This window comes from Myodes glareolus, chromosome 24 (assembly GCF_982192425.1).
Source record: "Myodes glareolus chromosome 24, mMyoGla1.1, whole genome shotgun sequence".
Taxonomy (NCBI): Eukaryota; Metazoa; Chordata; class Mammalia; order Rodentia; family Cricetidae; genus Myodes; species Myodes glareolus.
In genome coordinates, this window is record NC_142049.1 from 18,379,113 (window position 1) to 18,398,491 (window position 19,379).

A 19,379-nucleotide genomic window follows, 5' to 3' on the forward strand; every position below is an offset into this window, starting at 1 on the left:
CTTATGTTTTTAAAGGCTATTGTGGTTACATTTGAGCAACAAAGTAACGTAGGGAAATTTCCCAGTGTTACCTTCACCGCTCCCACTCCGCCCCCTTTGTTTGGGAGTGAACAGTGTGTATTCCAGATTCTGCATGTGGGTATCTTTGGAAGGCTATTATCCTGCTTAGAATATGGCCATAGGCAACACAAAGACAAGCAGGAATGGCTCCTTTCCAATAACACTGCAAAAATAGACCACCAGACTGCTGGCTGGGGCTGGCTGAGTCTCGGTCTAGGACTGCCATCTCTAAGTATATAAAGAGGGAGGGTTTTTTTTTTTTTGTGGGTATGCTGTAGAGAAGGATCTGTAGTCCAATAAGTTTGAGAGACCAAGTAAGCCAGATCCTTCTCCTGGTTAAGATCCTGAGAAGTTCCATAGTAAGTAAGCCATTTTGATTTTCTGTAGAGGAATGTTTTGTCAAGTAGTATGATCCCACTTTCCCATAATACTATGGAATATGTTACAAACTTAGATTCCCAGGAACCCACCCTTGGAAACCCTGACCTAGTCCAGCAGAGGGCATTTTTGAGAAAGCTGCCTCCAGTCTCCTGATGTAAGGTCAGGACTCCAGGCACGTCACTTGAGATTTGATTAGAGAAAGCATTTTGGCTTCAGTAAAGTTCATTAAATGAGCCAGCCAGTGTAATTTAGCCGAATAAAAATGGCTTAGATGACTTTAACCCCCACCCCTTTTTACAACAATTTAATTGAGGGAAAAGCAAATATATCAGCAACGGAGAAAAATGCCTCTTGGCCTTCAAGAAGAAGCTTGGGCACCAGCACCTGTTTTCTCGTTAGAGCTCTGAATTTTAAAGGGATGGATTGTGGGGTTCCGTCAGTGCTGCCATGAGATCCTGGTGACAAGACACTCCCCTCCCCCCATCACTCTCAGCACAGAAAAGTCACAGAGTCAAGGCCATGGGGTGGGAACTCCTGGTTCTTGAGCAAGTGGTCAGTAGACCGTCAACCCCATCTTTCTCCCATGATTTTTTCCCCTTCTTCTCAGTAAGCACCATATATGGTTTGATGCTGCAGTAGGGGATTCTCCTTATTTGACTTTTCCTCCTGTGCTTTCAGGAATTTTAAAGGAAATCCAGGGTGGTGTGTCAGGGGAGGTGGATGCTGGGCTCTGAATGCTGGTGTGCTTTGTTGAGCCCGTCGCCTCCAGCATGATGGTATGAAGAGGGACATCTCCAGGAAGGAGACAAATGCCCTCATAAAGGAAGCCTTACTGAGACTCTTTATCCTTTATAGCATGGGAGGTTAGAAGAGCCTATGGTGAAGCAGCCACCATAGGCTGCCTCTCATCTGCTTGCCCATGGTTCCTCCATATCCCAAGAATGCACAGAAGTATGACAGATAGATTTCTCTTGTTTGTAAGCCCCCAGTCTATGGTTTGTGTGTGGGTATTTGTATGTATGGCTCATGTTTATATGTGTGCATGTGTGCATGCATACATGCATGTGGAAGCTAGAGGACAATCTCAGGAGCCATCCATTTTGCTTTTCTTTGAGACAGATTTTACATTGGCCTTGCTGGTCAGAGGGCTCCAGGGATCCACTTGGGTCTTCTTCCCCGCTCCTAGTATTAAAGTGCGTCTTTTCATTCTTTTCATTTCCAGCTCTTTTACATGATTCTGGGGACCGACCTCAGGTCCCCATGCTTCCACAGCAACCATTTTATTGACTGAGCCATCCCCCTGGTCCCTAGTCTATGGTATTTTATTATAGACACTCACATGGATTGAGCCTAAGACCAAGTAGCTCTCTTTCATGTGGTGAAAAAAAAAAAAAAACGAGAGAGAAGGGCAGACAGATAGTAGAGAAGGTGATGGATTGTAAGGAAGGGAGAGACGCCCCTTTCCAAAGCTGCCTCTGTGCGAGAAATAACTAAGGTTTGCCTTGTGATGTTTCCAACTGGCAAGCTGCAGCCTAGGAGCCGTGGGATTGGGAGGGGTTTCTGGGTAGCAGCGCGCTGAGTGCACGCACGGAAAACACGTGATGCGCGGAGGAAATGCCCTTCGGTAGCTGCAGAACGAATCCTCCAGGAAAATCGAGCGCCAGTGGAATTTGTCTTTGGGATGTGAGCTGAACATCGTTCCGGTTCCCCGTTTTTTTTTTTTTTTGTTTTTTTTTTTGTTTTTTTTTTTTTCTATCTCACTAATCTTTTGCAGGGGGAAGCGGGGGAGTACCTAGGGGGTTAACAAATGGACCGATAGAAGATTGGGTATTAGCAGCTGGGGCTTGTCTTGGAGACTGGTTCCTCAGTGTGATCATGCATAGAGAGGAGCGTGAGGGATGGCAGAAAACCATGGCTTGGAGTCCTTCCCAGGCTATAGTGGGGCGTTCAACTTGGTTTTCAGGGCCTCGGGGCAAATGAAAGGGCTGAAGACGGGTGCGTTCTTTTTCTAGGTCTACTATGGCACAACATTATAGCTCGAGTGGCTTCAACAATGGACATTTATTTCTTCAGTTCTGGAGGCTCAGGGTCCAAGATTAAGGGTCTTGGAAGGTTTGATTCCTTTTGAGGCCTCTGTTTTTAGTTTCTTGGTGGCTATGATCCCCCTGTATCATCTCTGCATGGCCTTGCGCCTGAGTGTGTCGGTGCCCACTTCACCTCTTCTTATAAAGACATCAGTCAAGTTGAATTACCACCAGCTCTAATGATCCCCTGTAATCTTAATCACCTCTTTACGTGCCCCAATCTCTAAGAGTGTTAACATCCTTAGGGTTCCAACATGGAACTGTGTGGGGAAGGCGCCATTTCGGCCCATGTTCACAGAAGTCCAAATGTAAGCTGGAGGGGCTGAGACGATGCCGAGGTGCGGCAGCCACCTAAGAGGCGGCACGGGAGGCAGCTGACAGAGAGGTCTGTGATGTTGATAGGAATGTGTAAGTGAGTGGCTGAGCGGCGTGTGAGTGGAGCAGAATGGTGTAATAGCACAGGGAAGTCAGGTGGGTTCCTCAGCTGTCCTCGACACGAAGGAATAGTAAGACACACTGAGTCTGCTTCTGCCAGTAGAAGCGCTGCTTCTAAAAGTTAGTCCCGCCCTTGGTGCTGGAAGTCTGCCGGCCTCTGTCTTCCTGTCTCCCTTTCAAGTCTCAGTGCCCAAGTATTGAGGGCCACAGAAGGGCTCCTCTGCTCGGATTCTTCCGGCAGCCGGGTCCATCTTACTGACCCTTCCATAGCATAACCGACTTAGGCTAGAGGGAGATAGAGGGCTCCACTCCTGCTAAATATGGGTGCTGCTCTTAGCAAGGCCCATAGGCTGCTTTCCCAGGGGACCCGTCTATCTGACAGAGTGGCAGACTGCCTCAGAGCATCCCTGATTCCTGCTTAGTTAATGCAGGGAGGCCACCTCAGCCCCGTCTCTCCACTGGGCCCCGAGTGTGGCCATATGTGTGTCTATCACTTTGCTTTCAAAGCTCCTATTGTTTCTGTTTATTACCTCTGGACCCAAGAGTCTGGGAGGGAGACAGTTGTGCAGGACAAAATGAATGGCTTTGTTTGCAAGTCTAGGATGAGAGAGAGAGAGAGAGAGAGAGAGAGAGAGAGAGAGAGAGAGAGAGAGAGAGAGAGATTGGACTCGGGAAAGCTATGCCTCATCTCATAAAATCTCACTCACCAAACTAATTTGATGGTCAGGTGACTTGGATACTGGCCATTGACCCAAACAAAAGTCAAAGGCAGGTGACAATGGATCTGCTAGTGGGGAGACACCAGGAGGAGGCTGTGTGAGCTCCGAGGCAGGGTGACTCTTAATTAAACTCTTGTCTGATAAGCAGCCTAACCAGACCGTCAATAACTGCTGACAGATGGATCCAGGTGAGGGGTCAGCAGGAAGGAAAACAGGGGCGGTGAGTTCTGCCCATGTGGATGCTAATGCCCACCAAAACCCCAGACCTCACTTTCCCCATCTCTCCTCTTTCATGGGAATGTATAAACGCCCAACAGGACAGGACCGCCAGTGGCACACCCTGTTTGTGTTTGTGGAGTGTGTGTTTGACCTGGGTACTTCTCTGTGTGTCGAGGACAGTACGCTGGGTACAAGACACACAGCTTGCACACTGCACAGTCCCTGGGACTTCTGAAACCGTGTCCTTGTGTCTGGAAATGTAATTGAGTGTACACACACACATTCACTCTGTCCACATACATAAACAACACGTATATGTATATGTATGTGGACAGAGTGAATGTGTACTGCAGTGGCACTTCCTAATGTGCTTGAGAAATCTGAAGAACCTTTCTCCTCCAGGCGGGGCTCTGTGTGTGAAGGAGGGGTGGGTGGGCTGGAGATGAAGCTGCACCCCTGTGGAGGAACAAAAACTCACTCCTCCTTACTAGGTGTCCCAGGCCCCCAGCCGCCTTTCCCTTGTAATAAGGAGGGAACAATGCTATTCCTTCTTCTTTATTTGCCCAGAGTGCCTATGATTTTCTTTCTTTCAGAATCCAATTTTCTCTTGACATTTCTGCCTGATGTAGCGAAGCATGACCTTTGTAAGAGGACGTGGCTGGCAGCCTGTTTTCTGCCCGGGGCTCCCCAGAACTCCTGGAAGGCTCTCTGCCTGTTTCTTTCTCGGAAAGGAGCCAGGCTGCCCAGCGTACCTGGGCCAGTTCTGCCTCTAGGATGTCTTGTTCCTAACAGAAGCCTCTCTCACCAGAGGTGTGCTTCATCAGCGGCATGCTTCTCCAGGCTCAGCAAGCATGAGGTCCCCGCAGGCTGCCAGGGCCCAGAGTTTTGAAGCGTAGGTTTTGTTCAGTGGAACACTGAAGAAAACTAGGAAACTAAAGGATCAGGCTGGGAATCTTTCCAAATGTCTGCCAGGATTCTCTCGTGATTTTGAAGTTTAGGAATTGTTTTGTGTGTGTGTGTGTGTGTGTGTGTGTGTGTGTGTGTGTGTGTGTGTACATATTTACATATATAGGTGAATGTCAGAGGTCAGTCTTGGGTCTCTTGTCTTAGGAACCATATGCACTCTCTTTGGAGGGGATACAATCTCTTATTGGAATCTTGAGTTCTGTGATGAGAAGAGGCAAACTGGCTGGCCATTTCCAAGAATCCATCTATTTCTACCTTCCCAGTGCTTGGGTTACAAGTTTGTTCTGCCATACCTGGCTTTTTACTTGTGTTCTGAGACTCCATCTCAGGTCCCTAAGCTTACATGGCAAGCATTTCACTGATGGAACTTTCTCCTCAGCTCCCATTGTTCAAGTGTTACTCCCAAGAATGCTGTTGTGCAGAGACAACAAGCAGAAAAAACAGAGATGGTAAAAAGACTTCTGCCTGGCTAATCCAAGCACTCACATTTGCTACAGCATCACACAGGCTAACGTCAATCAAGACCCAGACTGGTACTGAAGCCCATGGCCTTTGATCCCAATTTCTGAGCTTCAAGGCTACTAACCAGTAGTGACTGTGGGAATTTGCTAGCCCCATTGTTGTTCTGTTCCTCTGAACAGGAGCATTTGCTTTGGGGAGCTTGGCCTGGGGGTTACCTGAAATGGTCTTGCTACAGTTCTTGTGTAACCCCAGTTCTTCTCACAGGTGGGTGAGTAATGGTAGATGTTTGTAGGAATAAGTCACAGGGGCTTTGTGAAACATAACCTGATGAATGGCTCAAGATGGTTCTTACTGAACATGGGATATCACACCAGAACTCTCAACCCTGCAGGGAGGTGTGGGAAAGCTGGGTTTATGGGGTCATCCCAGAGAATTCTTTGTGAATTCAAGGCCTTTGGACAGAGACAGCAATAAACACAGGGAAGAGAATAGAGCAGCAGACTTATGAGATACATATGTGTGGTTTCTTTCCTTTCTACAGCTGTCCCCTGTAACCTTAGAGATGGGTTGCTTTACCAACACCATCATAAACTGTCTTAGAAAGTTAGCTGGTTTAAGATAGTGTAGGATCCAGTCATATTATCATAGATAATCTGCATCTAAGGGAAAATGGGATGTCTTATTTCTTCCTGTTCTTAGGTTTGAGTATCTGTTCTTGTTTCATATTGAGCACATTCTGAATTCTGTAGGTCTCAGTACAAACACATCTCTTCAATAGACTAGTGGGTTTCACTCTCTAGTTATCTAACAGGTGTCTCAAGCTTAATGTTCATAAGAAGTGGGGAGCCCTTCTGTTAATAATTAACTTTTACTAATAGGTAGGCGTTACTTGTGTAAATGATGGGTTTATAGTGATGTTTTCAAACCTGCTTATAGCATATGCATTTGTTATATCCATCTGCCATTACCTTCTCTTGCCTTTCCTCTGTTATCTGATCCCAGAGGATCATTTTGGTCCCACTGCCCAAATGTGATCTCTTAGTAGGCTTCTTCATCTTACTAAATGCCCCAGTAGTCAACAATATATTAGTGACTTTCTTGGTTGTGTGACAAAAGGCTTCACATAAGAACTTAGGGAAGAAGATTTTGGCTGATGACTTCAGAGAGTCCATGGTCTCTTGGTCTCATGTTCTTAAGCATCACAACATGGTGGTGTGCGGAAGGCTGTTCACTTCTTAATAGACGGAAGGCAGACAGTTCTACAAGAAAGGATCATCAGTAATACATTACTAAGGACATATCCTTGGTGATCTACCTCTAGTTTTCGTGACTTCACAAACTAGTGCCACCAGCTAGAGAAGAAACATTTAAGACACATATCTGTGGAGGCCATTTCAAATTTCAACCATAATACTCACCACTCATTTTGCTCTCCTCTTTCCCCAGAGCTAGCTGCAGGTTCTGATGGCATTACCCCAAGAACTTACCTTCAACCAATCTCTCCTCGTTTTTTTCTTTTCTTTTTCTTTTTTTAAATTTCTCCTCTTTTTCTTTTCTTTTTTTGTGTGGAATCTAGGTAAGGTCTCCTGACTAGTTTGCCAACTTCCAGTCTTGGCCTTCCATTTTAAAAAGTGATGTTTAGTTTAGGATACTAAGAGCTCCCCCCATTGCTTTCTGTAGTCTTCTCCCAAGGTCTGCAAATATGGCAGCAGTTCCTTTCCTGCTTACCCCAGTCCGTATCTGCAACTGTTTCTCAGCTCATTAGCATTCTTTCTTTTTCAAGGTCTCTTGTTAACGACTCAAGCACCCAAGTGAAGTAGCCAACTCCCAATTACTCTTGTCATTTTGCTTATACTGTTCTTTATGCTCATTCATTTGTAATTTGAAGATAAAGTTCCATCTTTTTTTGTCAATGGTCTACCACCCAGACCTCAGCATAGCCTATATCTGGCTCTTCTACTTGCTGCAGAAGTCACCTAAATATAAGTGCACATGGAAGTGTGTGTGTGTGTGTGTGTGTGTGTGTGTGTGTGTGAAAAAGAGTATGTGTTTGCATTGTTACCTGTGTGTTTAATAGATTCAAATATACACATGTTTGTGTGTGGATGGATAGTTTTCTAAATGGAACCTGCACTGCCATCCATTCCCATCAGCAAATGAGGACATTGTTCCTGGGTTGCTACTTCGTTTCTTGCAGTGCCTAACTACTGCCTTTAAGGGCTGTTATCATGTCCAAAGTTGTTTGTTGAGCCGGGCAAAGTAATAACTGTGGGCGTGTTGCTTCTTTTATTCAGAAGACTAATGGCCACTCCCTTCCCCTGTACATCCTAATGAGAACAATTAAATAGCCATTAGGAGAAGAGATGTGTGAACAAAAGGCTGATGTCTTGATCTCTGGAATGGGCATGTGTTCTTGGGGAGGGGTGGCTGAGAAGTTTCAAGGAACCTGAATATACCCTGCCTCTGTGGATGTCAAGGATGCTGTGGGCTTGGTTACCTCCAGAACTATTGTTTAGAGAAGGCTACTTCCAACAGGCTCCCTGAGGTTTTATTAGAGGGCAGCATGAGGAGTAAGCAAGAGAACAATATTGTTTCTTGGATGTGTTAACCCTTACCCTTGAGAAAGGCTTCAGCATCCCCTTTACAGCTGCCCAACGGTCTCAACTCTTAGCAGGCAAAATTGGGTGAAGAAAAAGAAGTGCACCCAAGCCTGCCTCCAGGTGACCAAGTCCTCCATGGAGGGCATTCCTGTTGCTGACTCCGTCCTTTAACAACCCCTTTGTTTGTCAATTTTTGCAGAAACTTGTCAAGTAACCGGCTCACCACGCTCTCCTGGCAGCTCTTCCAGACGCTGAGTCTTCGGGAATTGTAAGTTCGGAATTGGAGACTCTGTCCAGGTGGCGGAGTGCTGGTAATGGTCGGGGTGGGGGGGAGTGTCAGGCATTGGAGTGCCTGGTGGCTGGGCTGTTTGGGTTGGGTAGCATTGAGCATACCATGTTCAGTGACAGTGATCCACCCCCATCCGTGGACTTGACTTTCGATGGTTTTAATAAGCATACTCTGTTTCAAAAGACAGAAGCTCATCTTTTATCAGCCTTTGATTTTGTGAACTGCAAGTAATTAGCAGTGACAATTTTAATATCCACAATAAAGATCTCAATAAATTTCTGATAAATAATATTTTCTATACATAACTTTGTAACTTTATCAGGTATGCCTTTGTTTATAGGATCTAAGATTTACCATAATAAGAGTCAGGGAAGATAGCTATTATTTTCTGCATTTTGTGGACTAAGTCTTAGGAACCCACTCAAGAATCAGCTACAGTTGTACTGCTAAGGACTTGTATGATTGGTACTTGAGCATGGCCTTCCAGCTTCAGACCGTATGGCCTTTACAGTGCTCATGAGCTTATATCAACTCATTTGGCTTGGTCTCTGGGCATTGTGAGCATGGAAGAGGGCATATATTTATTTTATCTGTGTGTGGATTGCTTAGCTTTGCTACGTTCCAAGGTTGATCCGTGCACTCTTACCCCAGCCAGCCATTTTGTGCAAACAGATGTTGGCTGGATGAGTGCAAATTCGTGACCACTGCTGGAGACAGGAGAAAATAACTCATGTTGCTGTGTGAGTCATCAGGGTCCTCTCTGTGCATGAAGGACAGTGTATTATGTGGAGGGAGTAAATCAAGGAACAAATTGAAAAGGAATTGAGGCATGGATGGAGTTAGGGAGTCTGGGTTTAAGAGAGACTGCTCATGTGTTCCTTTTTACTTGGTGACTCAGATCCAAATTCCCTGTCTGTAATCACAGCATTTACCAGGAAGCAAAGACCTTGGACCTCTGCCTTGGCTATGGACGTTTTACCTTCTTTCCCCACCTGGCCAGACCTATGTTCATAGATAAGTTATAACCTTGAATTTTCAAATCAGTGGATAGAAACGAGACTCATTACCTTTGACAGCTTTGCATATTATTCTTGGTCTTGTGTCCTGACTGTTCACACGATCCGTTCCTGAACCATCTCAGGGATGGATAGAGAGAGATGATCATTTTGAAGGTATTGCTAACTGAAATTCCTGGTAGTCTCAGTACCTGGAAGGTAAAAGCAGAAGGATCAACAGTTAGGGCTTAGCCTGAGCTACATGAGTTGCAGGCTAGTCAGGCTGGGCTGCACACTGTGAGACCTAGTCCAGAAACAATGAACACTATTACCTTATATTGCTTTCCCTTTTAGAATTGTGTCCCTCCCTGCTAGCTCTGAGTCTGATATTCTGGAGCAGGCAGAGTAGCTCTTATAGCCAGAGTTCTTAGTCCCATTTGGTTGAGATCTAGATGGGCACCAATAAGCTCTTTTAATAGCTAAAGGAAGGTAAACAAATTTGTGTTTATAAAGCGTTCTCCCTAATAGACTCTGTCTCTGATCTCTAATGTCAGAGATACCATCCTTGTATTCTACTCATTCCCACTCTGAATTAGATGTAACTTCATGGAGGACCTTAGGGGTAAGTTGTCATGGCCACGACAATGATCGCTATCACCGATTTCCGAACTCGTCCTTTGTGCCAGGCACTGTGACAGCAATCTACTGAATCTTGTATGCTATTTAATGTAATCCTTAGGACAATTTTGTAATATTGACATTCTCACCATGCCACATTGGTGGACATTGGGTTACTTAGCAAGGGAAGACTCTGATTTTAGGCCACCCATGAGATGAGCAGTAGTGTGTAGGCTCCAATCCTGGACCACTGCGCTTCACTGTCCTCAATCATTTTTCAACCAGTTAATATATCCTACAAAAGGCATGTGGCTACAGTCTTTGCTAGGTGTCTCTCTGTGTCAGTTACATTTTTATTGCTGTATCATTACATATTTTCCATTGCGTAGATAAATTATGACTTTGCTTTTCCAGACCAGTGGGTGGAAGTGAGACTGACAAGATACACAATAGAGAAGAAGGGTCTGGGTTAGCTTATAGCTCGAGAGGATGTTGTCCGCCATGGTGAGGAAGTCATGGCGGCAGGTGTGCGGTGAGGAAGCAGAGAGAGATGAGTGCTATGCCCCACTTAACTGTTTCCCTTTTACTCAGCCCAGTACCCCAACCCATGTAATGGTGCCGTACACATTTTTGGGTATGTCTTATCTCCTCAGTTAACCCAATCTATGAACTCCTTCATAGATAGATCCAGAAGCATGACTCTTAGGTGATTCTGAATCCAGTCAAAATAAACATGAAGATGAAGCAGGTACTAGTTAGTTTTCTGGGAACAAAACAATATGAGCCATGTAGCTCATAAAAGGAAAGATTTATCTGGGTCTTAGCGCTTCTGAGGGATAGGAGTCCATCACCAAAATGGAGCACAGGATTACAGCTGGCAGTCAGTCATGACACTAGAGGAACAACAGGAAGCCAAGAGAACACACTGGGGATGATTGTGGGTTTTGGAAACATAACCCTACCCCAATGATACACCTCGTTCTGCAAGGCCATCCCTTCTAACTCTTCCCAAACAGCCACCAATTGGGGACCAAGTTTTTAAATGCCTGAGACTTTGGGGGGGAATCTCATTAAAAGCACCACAAAGCATAATGACCTTAAACTGATTGGGGGTAGAAAGTCTGTCTTTTTGCATCTAGTTCTCCTAGAATCTCTGCCACTCAACCTAGGGGAGGCCAGAGCCAGTATCCCCCCAAAAGATGTCAGGGTCTGCTAGAGGCTGAATCATTGAGAAAATGTCCAGTGTTCTTTCTAAGAAATCACAGGTTGTGAAATCAGTGGTGTGCCGCCCTGCCGCCCTGCTTCATGGAGATTTAGAAACAGTTGTTCTGTGGATATATATTTAAAGGAAATGTCACATTTCTCCCAGAGGATCATGAGACTCTGCATTCTTCTTTGCCTGGGATCAATACACTGGTGAGCTGGATGTAGCTTATGGAGGAATGAAGACATTCCTTGCAGAGTGAGGCAGTGTGGGAGTGCCACCATACCCAGACAGCATTTTGTTTCTGTCCATCGTCTTAAATCAGGAAAAAGTCATATTGGCAGATGAAGAAGCCCCTCTCTAAGGAGCAATCACGCTGGTAGGGGGTCTAGTTTTTGAGGAAGAATTGAATGTTGAGAGTGGAAAATTTATCTTTGGGCTGGAGGGGGCTGTGCACTGGCTCTCAGCTGTGGCTATGATTAAAATCCAAACAATCGCTTTTCCTGGCAAATGGAAGAGGGGGTAGGATTTTCTTGTCGGACTCCTTGATTAGTCCGCATGGCACCATCTGCCCATGAGCCATCTAGACTGCCAGGGTCTGCTTAATGGAGCCGGTGGGATGGGGCTCGGGGATGTGTCCGGTGTGGTCGGGAGGAGATTTGGCCTTGCAGGAGAGGGACTCTGTGTGCAGTGATAGCCAGGAGAGTCACAGGCCAGGCGAGTGAGATTTCCGGTGAGTGTCTGCAGAAACAGACAGGGTAAATGGGATAGTTAGCCATTTCTTGGCACATTTCCTTCTTTCATGAAGGCCCTTTGGAGGGTCTTTGCCATGCTCCAACCAACCTCTCTGCTACAGCACAATCTGTGATTGTTGATGCAATAGCTGAGGCCCTCGTTAGAAGGGCTAAGTATGTGTAGCATTCCATCAGGGAAGGAGAAGAAAGACTCTCACTGAGCAATGAATATATACAGGACTCTGGCTCATCCTTGAAGCTACCCTACAAGGGAGTTGCTATTATAACCCGTTTTGCAAATGAGGGATTCAAGGCTGAGCCAAGTCAAGTAACTGGACCAGGATCACATAGCTGGTGAATTGGTAATTTGGAGACTAATGTTATCGTGTTTAGGATGACCACCACCTGAAGGCACTGTTTCCAAAATCCATTCTCTTTCAGCTCCTAACCTAGTGCCGTAATTTGAATGTTTAGTATGTCCTTCCAGAAGCTAAGATGGCTGTCTCCCCTGATTGGAGCCATAGGAAAGCCGAAATCATCTCGGAGCTCTCGCTGTGTGCCAAGCCCCTTCTTGTACTTTTAATTTTGTGAGATTGGAGGGAGGACTTTTGGCAAGCACCTGACTCAGGCTCCCTCCAGCTTAGGAAGTGCCCTTCCTACTGAGCGAGCTGAGAGTATCTTCTGAGCTTTGTTGTGGAGTAGCCGGCAGAAATTCAATGGTAGATTTAACCGAGTCTGGCTTGGCATTGTACTGTACTTAGGAGTTTCCGGTTAAGGCAGATGCTACTATTTCCCCCCCCCCCCCCGAAATTAGAACGGTCTGTCCTAAAATCAGCAAGATTCTGAGAGACTGTCTTAGAGATAAAGGATGAATTAGGAAGAAAAGTTGCTTGAATTTTGAATCCCATGGTACTCCTTCAGTAATGGGAAGAGGCACCAGAAGTATATCAGCCCACACCGTAGAACCCTTCAGAAACACTCTGAGGATCGTGAATACACAATGAGCAGGCTTCTCTTAATACCCCGCAGGCATAAAACAGGTACAATTGAAATAGATTGGAATATTTCCTTTTCTTAAAGCAAAGTGATAATTACCTCTGTTATAATTTGCAGATTTTATCGACTTGATAAATACTAACTCAGTGTTGAAGGAGGTTGCGCTGCTCCTGGCACTGTCCTTCCTCCCAGTCTTGGTTGTGATGACTTTGAAAGCTATCAGACCAGACACCAAGCCGTTCCATCACTAGTGCTGTTGCTGCTGTGGTCATTTCCGGCCTCTTTACGACTCCCTTTTAATCCATAAAGCATGGAGTCACGTATTAGCACTAAAGTAGAGAAATAAGGCGGAAGGCACTCATTCCCATCTTACAGATTTTAAAGTTGAGTCTTTTGGGGGTGGATTCTCTGGCAGTCCCATTTCTGATAGCTGCCTTCTCAAGTCACTGCAAACCGGACCACTTCAAAACAACAGGAATGTTTTTGCTCACCATTCTGACATCAGCGGTCTGAGTTGGGATTATCAGAGCCCCTCTACTTTGTGAGGCTCTGAGGATTAAGATTTCTTGACATGGCCAGGTGCCAGCTGCTCCTTGTGCTTTTGAACCTGTGGCAGCCTTCCTTGTAGCCTCTGCCACGTGCCCCATGACCAGTATCCATGCCTCCTTTTCCTTTAGCCTCCTTCATATCCTCTCTAGAGAGCCCCACCCCAAATCAAAATGATCTCAACCCCTATCTTACCTTGATTCTGTCAACAAGAAGGCCATCTTCACGAGTCCTGGGGTTGGAACTTGGACATAGTTCTTTGGAAGGCAGAGTTCAACCCATTGCTCAGGATAACTGCGTTAGCTCAACTTACATCTTTTATTTATGGAATATTAACACAGTCTATTGTTGCGAGAAGGCCTAGTCTGTGCCTTTGGTCTGGTAGCAGTGGCCTTGCCTCTGCTCACATGAATCTTTTCCCTCTTTTGCCCAGCCTGGACCCCAGGATTGTACCTGGCAGTGCTGAGGGTACAGAGGGGAGAAGGATACCCCCCTAAATGATGTCTGGAGGGCAATCAATGTTTTCTGAACACAGAGTCATAACTTTGGCTGATCCTGCAAAGTGGTGGGTTTTTTTGGGGAGGGGGGAGGCTGTATCTGAATGGGGCTGAGTTAATCTGTGGGAACTCCCTAGGGCCCTGCGATTAGGCCTTGGGCCATCTTGAGGCCAGGGCTGGGCAGCAGTAAACTGTGCCCTGAAGCAGTTGCTGCTGTATTATTCATGGGGCCTCTTGCATTATTGATGGGGAACAGAGCAGGACTCTAAGCGTGGCTAGTCTGCCCCTGCAGCTATGGTAGAGACTCTTCTGTTGAGCACTGATTGCACGAGAGAACTACAGTGTCCAGCTCAGAACCGGGACTTTCGTGTCTCTGTGTTTTGCCAACATATTTTTGTCTGGACATAAAGGCGATTGTGGATTGAATCCATGGGACATGCAGGATGCTGCTGTTTGGAACTTTGGAACATCAAAGCATTTTGCTAGGTGTGTCTTCTTAAGAGGAGGAGTCCCCCCTCCCGCCCCCGCCCCCGGTTGCTGTGCAGTTCCTAGCAGACTCTTGTGAACAGTAAGGCACTAGCTCTCAGGTACATCCCTTCTGCTGGACCAGACTGTATAAGCAAAGCCTGGGACGGAAAGGATGGAAGGACATGAGCTGTTACTGAGCCAGTGCCTGACAACATCTGTAGCCCATCCCAGACAGCTCAGCTGTCTCTTCTGCTAGCCTCAGGACACTTTGGCACCATCTGCCTTTTGGGCCTCGGAGATGCTGGTTTGTGCCCGCACAAGGAATCCAACAAGAGGATGGACTGTATTATGCTCTATGTGGCTCGAGGCGACACTGTGAAAGCTCCCCACTAGTCTAGCCTTTTCAACGCAGGCAAATAATTTGTAGTTTTATATCCATTTAATAATGAATGGCTGCATCTTGTCAAGCGAGCAGCTGGGGAAATCCAGGCTGACTGGCTTCAGTTTGCCCATCTTGAAACATCTGGATTCTCAGTGCCATTCAACGGGGTTACCAGGCCTCTCCGCAGGTCTCTGCAAGGGGAGCATAGACTGTTCCCTCTTTTACATAGAATCAACATTGGTCTCGATTATCTGCTTTCCTAAGGATGTCATTAGAGGTCCCTGCCTTCCTTACCCTGCTTCCCTGAGAAGGTCAAACAAAGTCATCTGTGTAGGACGCTATGGCAAGAATAGTACAAATGCTATGGCACTTCATTCTCTTCATGTGTGCATGCGTGTGGATGCAAGCACACGTGAATTGAATGTGAATGTGGAGCCCAGAGGTCGGGTAATTCACCTTGATTTGTGGGCTAGGGTCTCTCATTTGTCTGGGACTCACCAATCACTAATCAAGCTCCAAAGATTCCGGTTTAGCCACCCCAGCGCTATGATTCTGAGTGCTCACCACTGTACCTGACCTTTTCACAGGGACCTAGGGCCCAAACAGAGGTCCTCATGATTGCGCAAGACGTCCTTCCCCAGCTGATCCGTGTTCACACACCCACACTACACTTTCATCCATTTATTTCTCCTTTACAGTTTTCTCTCCTCTGTCTCATCTCCCAGCTAGATAGGCATCTGACATAGCTCCGCGTCTGTGTCTTCCAAGGCTTCCTGTCTGACTCTTCCCTTTCTTTCTCCAGGACCTTGGTCTCTCCCTTCCCTGCCCTGACTTTTGTGCCCAATGGGCTCCTTCCATCTTCCCCTGTCTACTCTTGCTTCCTCTTCTGCTTCCAGCCTAGCCTTCCCTCTGCTGGTTCTTTCCCGCCCTCTGGAGACCAACAGCCCGTCTTTTGTACTGCCTTTCTTTCCTCTTCACGTTTCCTCTCCTCTGCCTTCTACTCTTTCCTTTCCTTCTTCTCCAGCAAACCATCAAAGCATGCCTTGCTGCCCTTGTGTTGTCTGCATGCTTGCTGTCTCTCTCCCCAGATTTTGTCACTGTGTTCCAAGGCCTCACATGTACATGGTAGGCCAGGAAGACCTGGGGCAGAGTCCCCAGGATCCTCTCAGGTGAAGGTAGAAGGTGAGGCAATATCTACTTTCATAACAGCCCTCAGACGTTGTTCGTCCTTTCCATTCTTCTTGCCTTCAGAAGAGCAGTGGAACCTTCCAGAGACTGCACGCCTTGAAAGCAACACTGTTTTGATGACCGATTGAATTTGCGATAATGTATTGTGGTGCTGTACATATTCCTCAGCTTCAATTTTTCATTCATTCATTTTAAAATATTTTAAAATTAAGATATAACCACACCACTTTCCTCCTCTCCTTCCTTTTCCCAACCTCTCTATGGTTGCTCTTCACTCCCTCTTAAGTGGATGGCCTTTTATTCATTTATTATTATTGTTACATATACTTATGTATGTACAAATATATAGATATAACCTGCCGAGTCTATTTTTGTTACATGTATATTATTTTAGGACCAAGCACCCTATATTAGATAAACAATTATGGAGGAGGCTCATCCCTAGGAGAGGCTAATTCTCTTAATCGTCATTAATTGCCTGCCATTCTTGTTCTTGGAATTAGACCTGATGTGATTTCTCCCTTTTTGCTTTAGCATATATATTGTTATTGTCACTGTTCAGGTCTTGTTTAATCAGCCATTTATAGGAGACATAACCTCATTGCACACTTCCTGGTCCTCTGGTTATTACAATAGTTCTGCCACCTCTTCTTCAATGGGCCTTAGGTGTACGAGTCATGTTGTATATGTGTGTGTTGGGTTTGGCTCTTCTGGATCCATTGGCTTCTGCACTGTGCCTAGCTGTGGTTTTCTGTAATGGTCTTCGTTTGCTGTAAAGAACAGCTCTTTTAATGAGGAATGAGAGCCCTACTTATCTGTTGGTATAAGGATAAGCTTTAGAATGTAGTCAGAAATTAGACTGGTCTAGTAACATAAGGGTAGTAGGTTTCCTTCTGTGACCTATGGCCGCTCTAGACCCAGGGAGTTGGCTAGGTTTCTTGTACTAGGCAGGATTCCTCTTTATGGTGGGTCTTAAGTTCAATTAGGCAGGTGCCGCTATTGCTTGCACCTGTAGGGATACCTTGCCATGCTGATCATTGTTGTGATTGATAGGCTGCATAGGATTATTGATTGATTTTCTCCTCTGGAAACTGGCATAGAATTTTTTGGTATTACGCAAGATGGATTGCATGAAGAAGGCATTCAGGCTAGAGTTATGGTTCTCAACCTTCTTGATGCTGTGACCCTTTTATACAGTTCCTCATGTTGTGGTGACCCCCAACCATAAAATTATTTCACTGTAGTCCGTAACTGTAATTTTGTTGCTGTTATGAGTTACAATGTAAATATCTGATTGCAAGATATTTGATATGCGGCCCCCAAAGGGGTCATGGCCCACAGGTTGAGAGTTACAGGGCTAGCTCTGTCTCTTTTAATCCAAGTCCTGGGTCTTAACTGTGTGATGTCTTCCCCAGAAGGGGCTTAACTTCAACCTCTGAGGGGCAACCAAGGGCAACAGGAAGAGTCTATATTATTTTGGGATTCCCTGACCAACAATTCTAATGGAATTTCTCATGCCTGTTACTGGGGTTTTTGCCACACAGTCTGTAGCTTTTGTAGGGAGCATTGTCAGCACAGGTCGCATAACTTCACTTCATATACATACATTATTTTAGGTAGATGTAAAATGATATGATTCCTCGCTTGAGTGTTCATTGTCCCTCCCATCCTTTTTCCTCTGGCATTGACTCTGCCACAGATTTGCAATTACAGCTTCCTCTCCATTTTCCCGGTCCCTTTTCATATCCCACCTATGCTTTTATTCCTCCTTAAACTCTTCCCCTCCTGCTACCTGTCTTTCTATGCTTTCCTGATTTCTTAAATTACTCCATGTTGTATCCTCATATCTGAAGATTTAGTGCTAGGAAGACCATGTGGCTTTTGTCTTTCTGGATCTAGGTCACTTCATTCAATATTGTTCTTTTGTAGATTTATCAGTTTGCTTGCTATTTTCATTTATCTTTGCAGCTGAATACTATCCTGATTGTGTTTATATACCATATTTTCATTATCCATCTCTAATTTAAAAGACATTTAGGCTATTTCCATTTTTTAGCTATTGTTAATAGAGCAGCTTTGAACATGACTGAGCAAGTATCTGTTGAGTAGGATGTCAAGTCCTTTGGGCATAAGCCAAGGGCAGTATAGTTGGGTCATAAGGTGAATTATTTTTTTTAGCTTTCTGATGATTCTCTATACTGATTTTTGAAGCAATGTTATCAGCTTTCATCCCACCAACAGTGAATGAGAATTCCCTTTTCCCTATTCCCATTAGTATTTGTTGGTAATTGTTTCGTTGACTTTAGCCATTCTGACTTTCTCACCACATTGAGACCAATATATATATATATATATATATATATATATATATATATTTGCATCTATTAACATGACCATGTGATATATATATCACATGGTCATGTTAATAGATGCAAAAAAAGCCTTTGACAAAATTTAATATGATTTCATGATAAAGTCCTAGAGAGAGTAGAACTGGAGAGAATGTTCCTCAGCACAATAAACGGTATACACGAGAAGTGCACAGTTAGCATTTTCCTAAATGAAGAAAAACACAGAACAGTCCCATCTAAATCAAGAATAAGAGGACCGCCCACTCTCCCCACTCCCTTCCAATAGAGTACTCAGAGAACTAGCTGGAGTAATAAGGCAAGAGGAAGAAATTAAAGGGATACAAATAGGAAAAGAAAAATGATCCCTGTTTGCAGATGATATGATGTATATAAGAGGTCCCCAAAATTCCACCAGGAAACTTCAATTTGCAGCAAAAATAATTTCAGCGAAGTGACAATATGCAAAATCAACTTATAAAAATCAGTAGCCTCTCTATATACCAACAACATATATGCTGAGATAAAGGTCATAACACATTAAAATTTACAATATTCTCAGACAGCAAAATATCTTGAACTTAACCCAACCAAGAAGGTGAAAAAACTTCCAGTTTCCAAAGAGATGAGAAAGATACTAGAAATTGGAAAAATATCCCATGATCATGACTCAGTAAAGTTATTATTATGGAAATAAGCCTCTGACCAAAAGCAGTGTACAGTCTCTGTGCAATCCCAAGCCAATACCAATAGCATTCTTCACAAGAATAGAAAAAAATCTCTAAAATTTACATGAACTCAGAAAAGATCCTGGATAGGCAAAGCTATTCTAAACAAAATGAACAATACTGAAGGGATGGCTGTTGCAAATTACAAGGATATTATAGAGCTATAGTAATAAAAACAACATGGTGCTACAATTAAAATAGACATGTAGGTTAATAAAGGAAAATAGATGACTCAGATATGAATAATCATAGCTATATCCATCTGATATTTGACAAAGAGCCCCAAAACATACAGTGGAGAAAAGACAACATCTTTAACAAATGGTACTGGGAAAACATCCAATCCAATGCAGTGAAATGAATTCATACCCATATCTACTACCCTGCAGAAATACCATCTCCAAGAGAATCAGGGACATGAGATTTGAAACCTGAAATGTTAAAGCTGGTAGAAAAAAAT

The 19,379-nt window shown here is 44.7% G+C and overlaps 1 protein-coding gene across 4 annotated transcripts in view; it reads left to right on the forward strand.

Annotated features, from left to right (window-relative positions):
- Positions 1-19,379, forward strand: part of Ntrk3 (neurotrophic receptor tyrosine kinase 3) — a 376,580-nt gene that overhangs the window by 87,249 nt on the left and 269,952 nt on the right. For all 4 annotated transcript variants that reach the window (XM_087901410.1, XM_087901411.1, XM_087901413.1 and 1 more), the window contains exon 4: positions 8,126-8,194. In XM_087901410.1, coding sequence (XP_087757536.1) covers positions 8,126-8,194 — 69 coding nt within the window. The remainder of the gene's footprint in view (positions 1-8,125; positions 8,195-19,379) is intronic.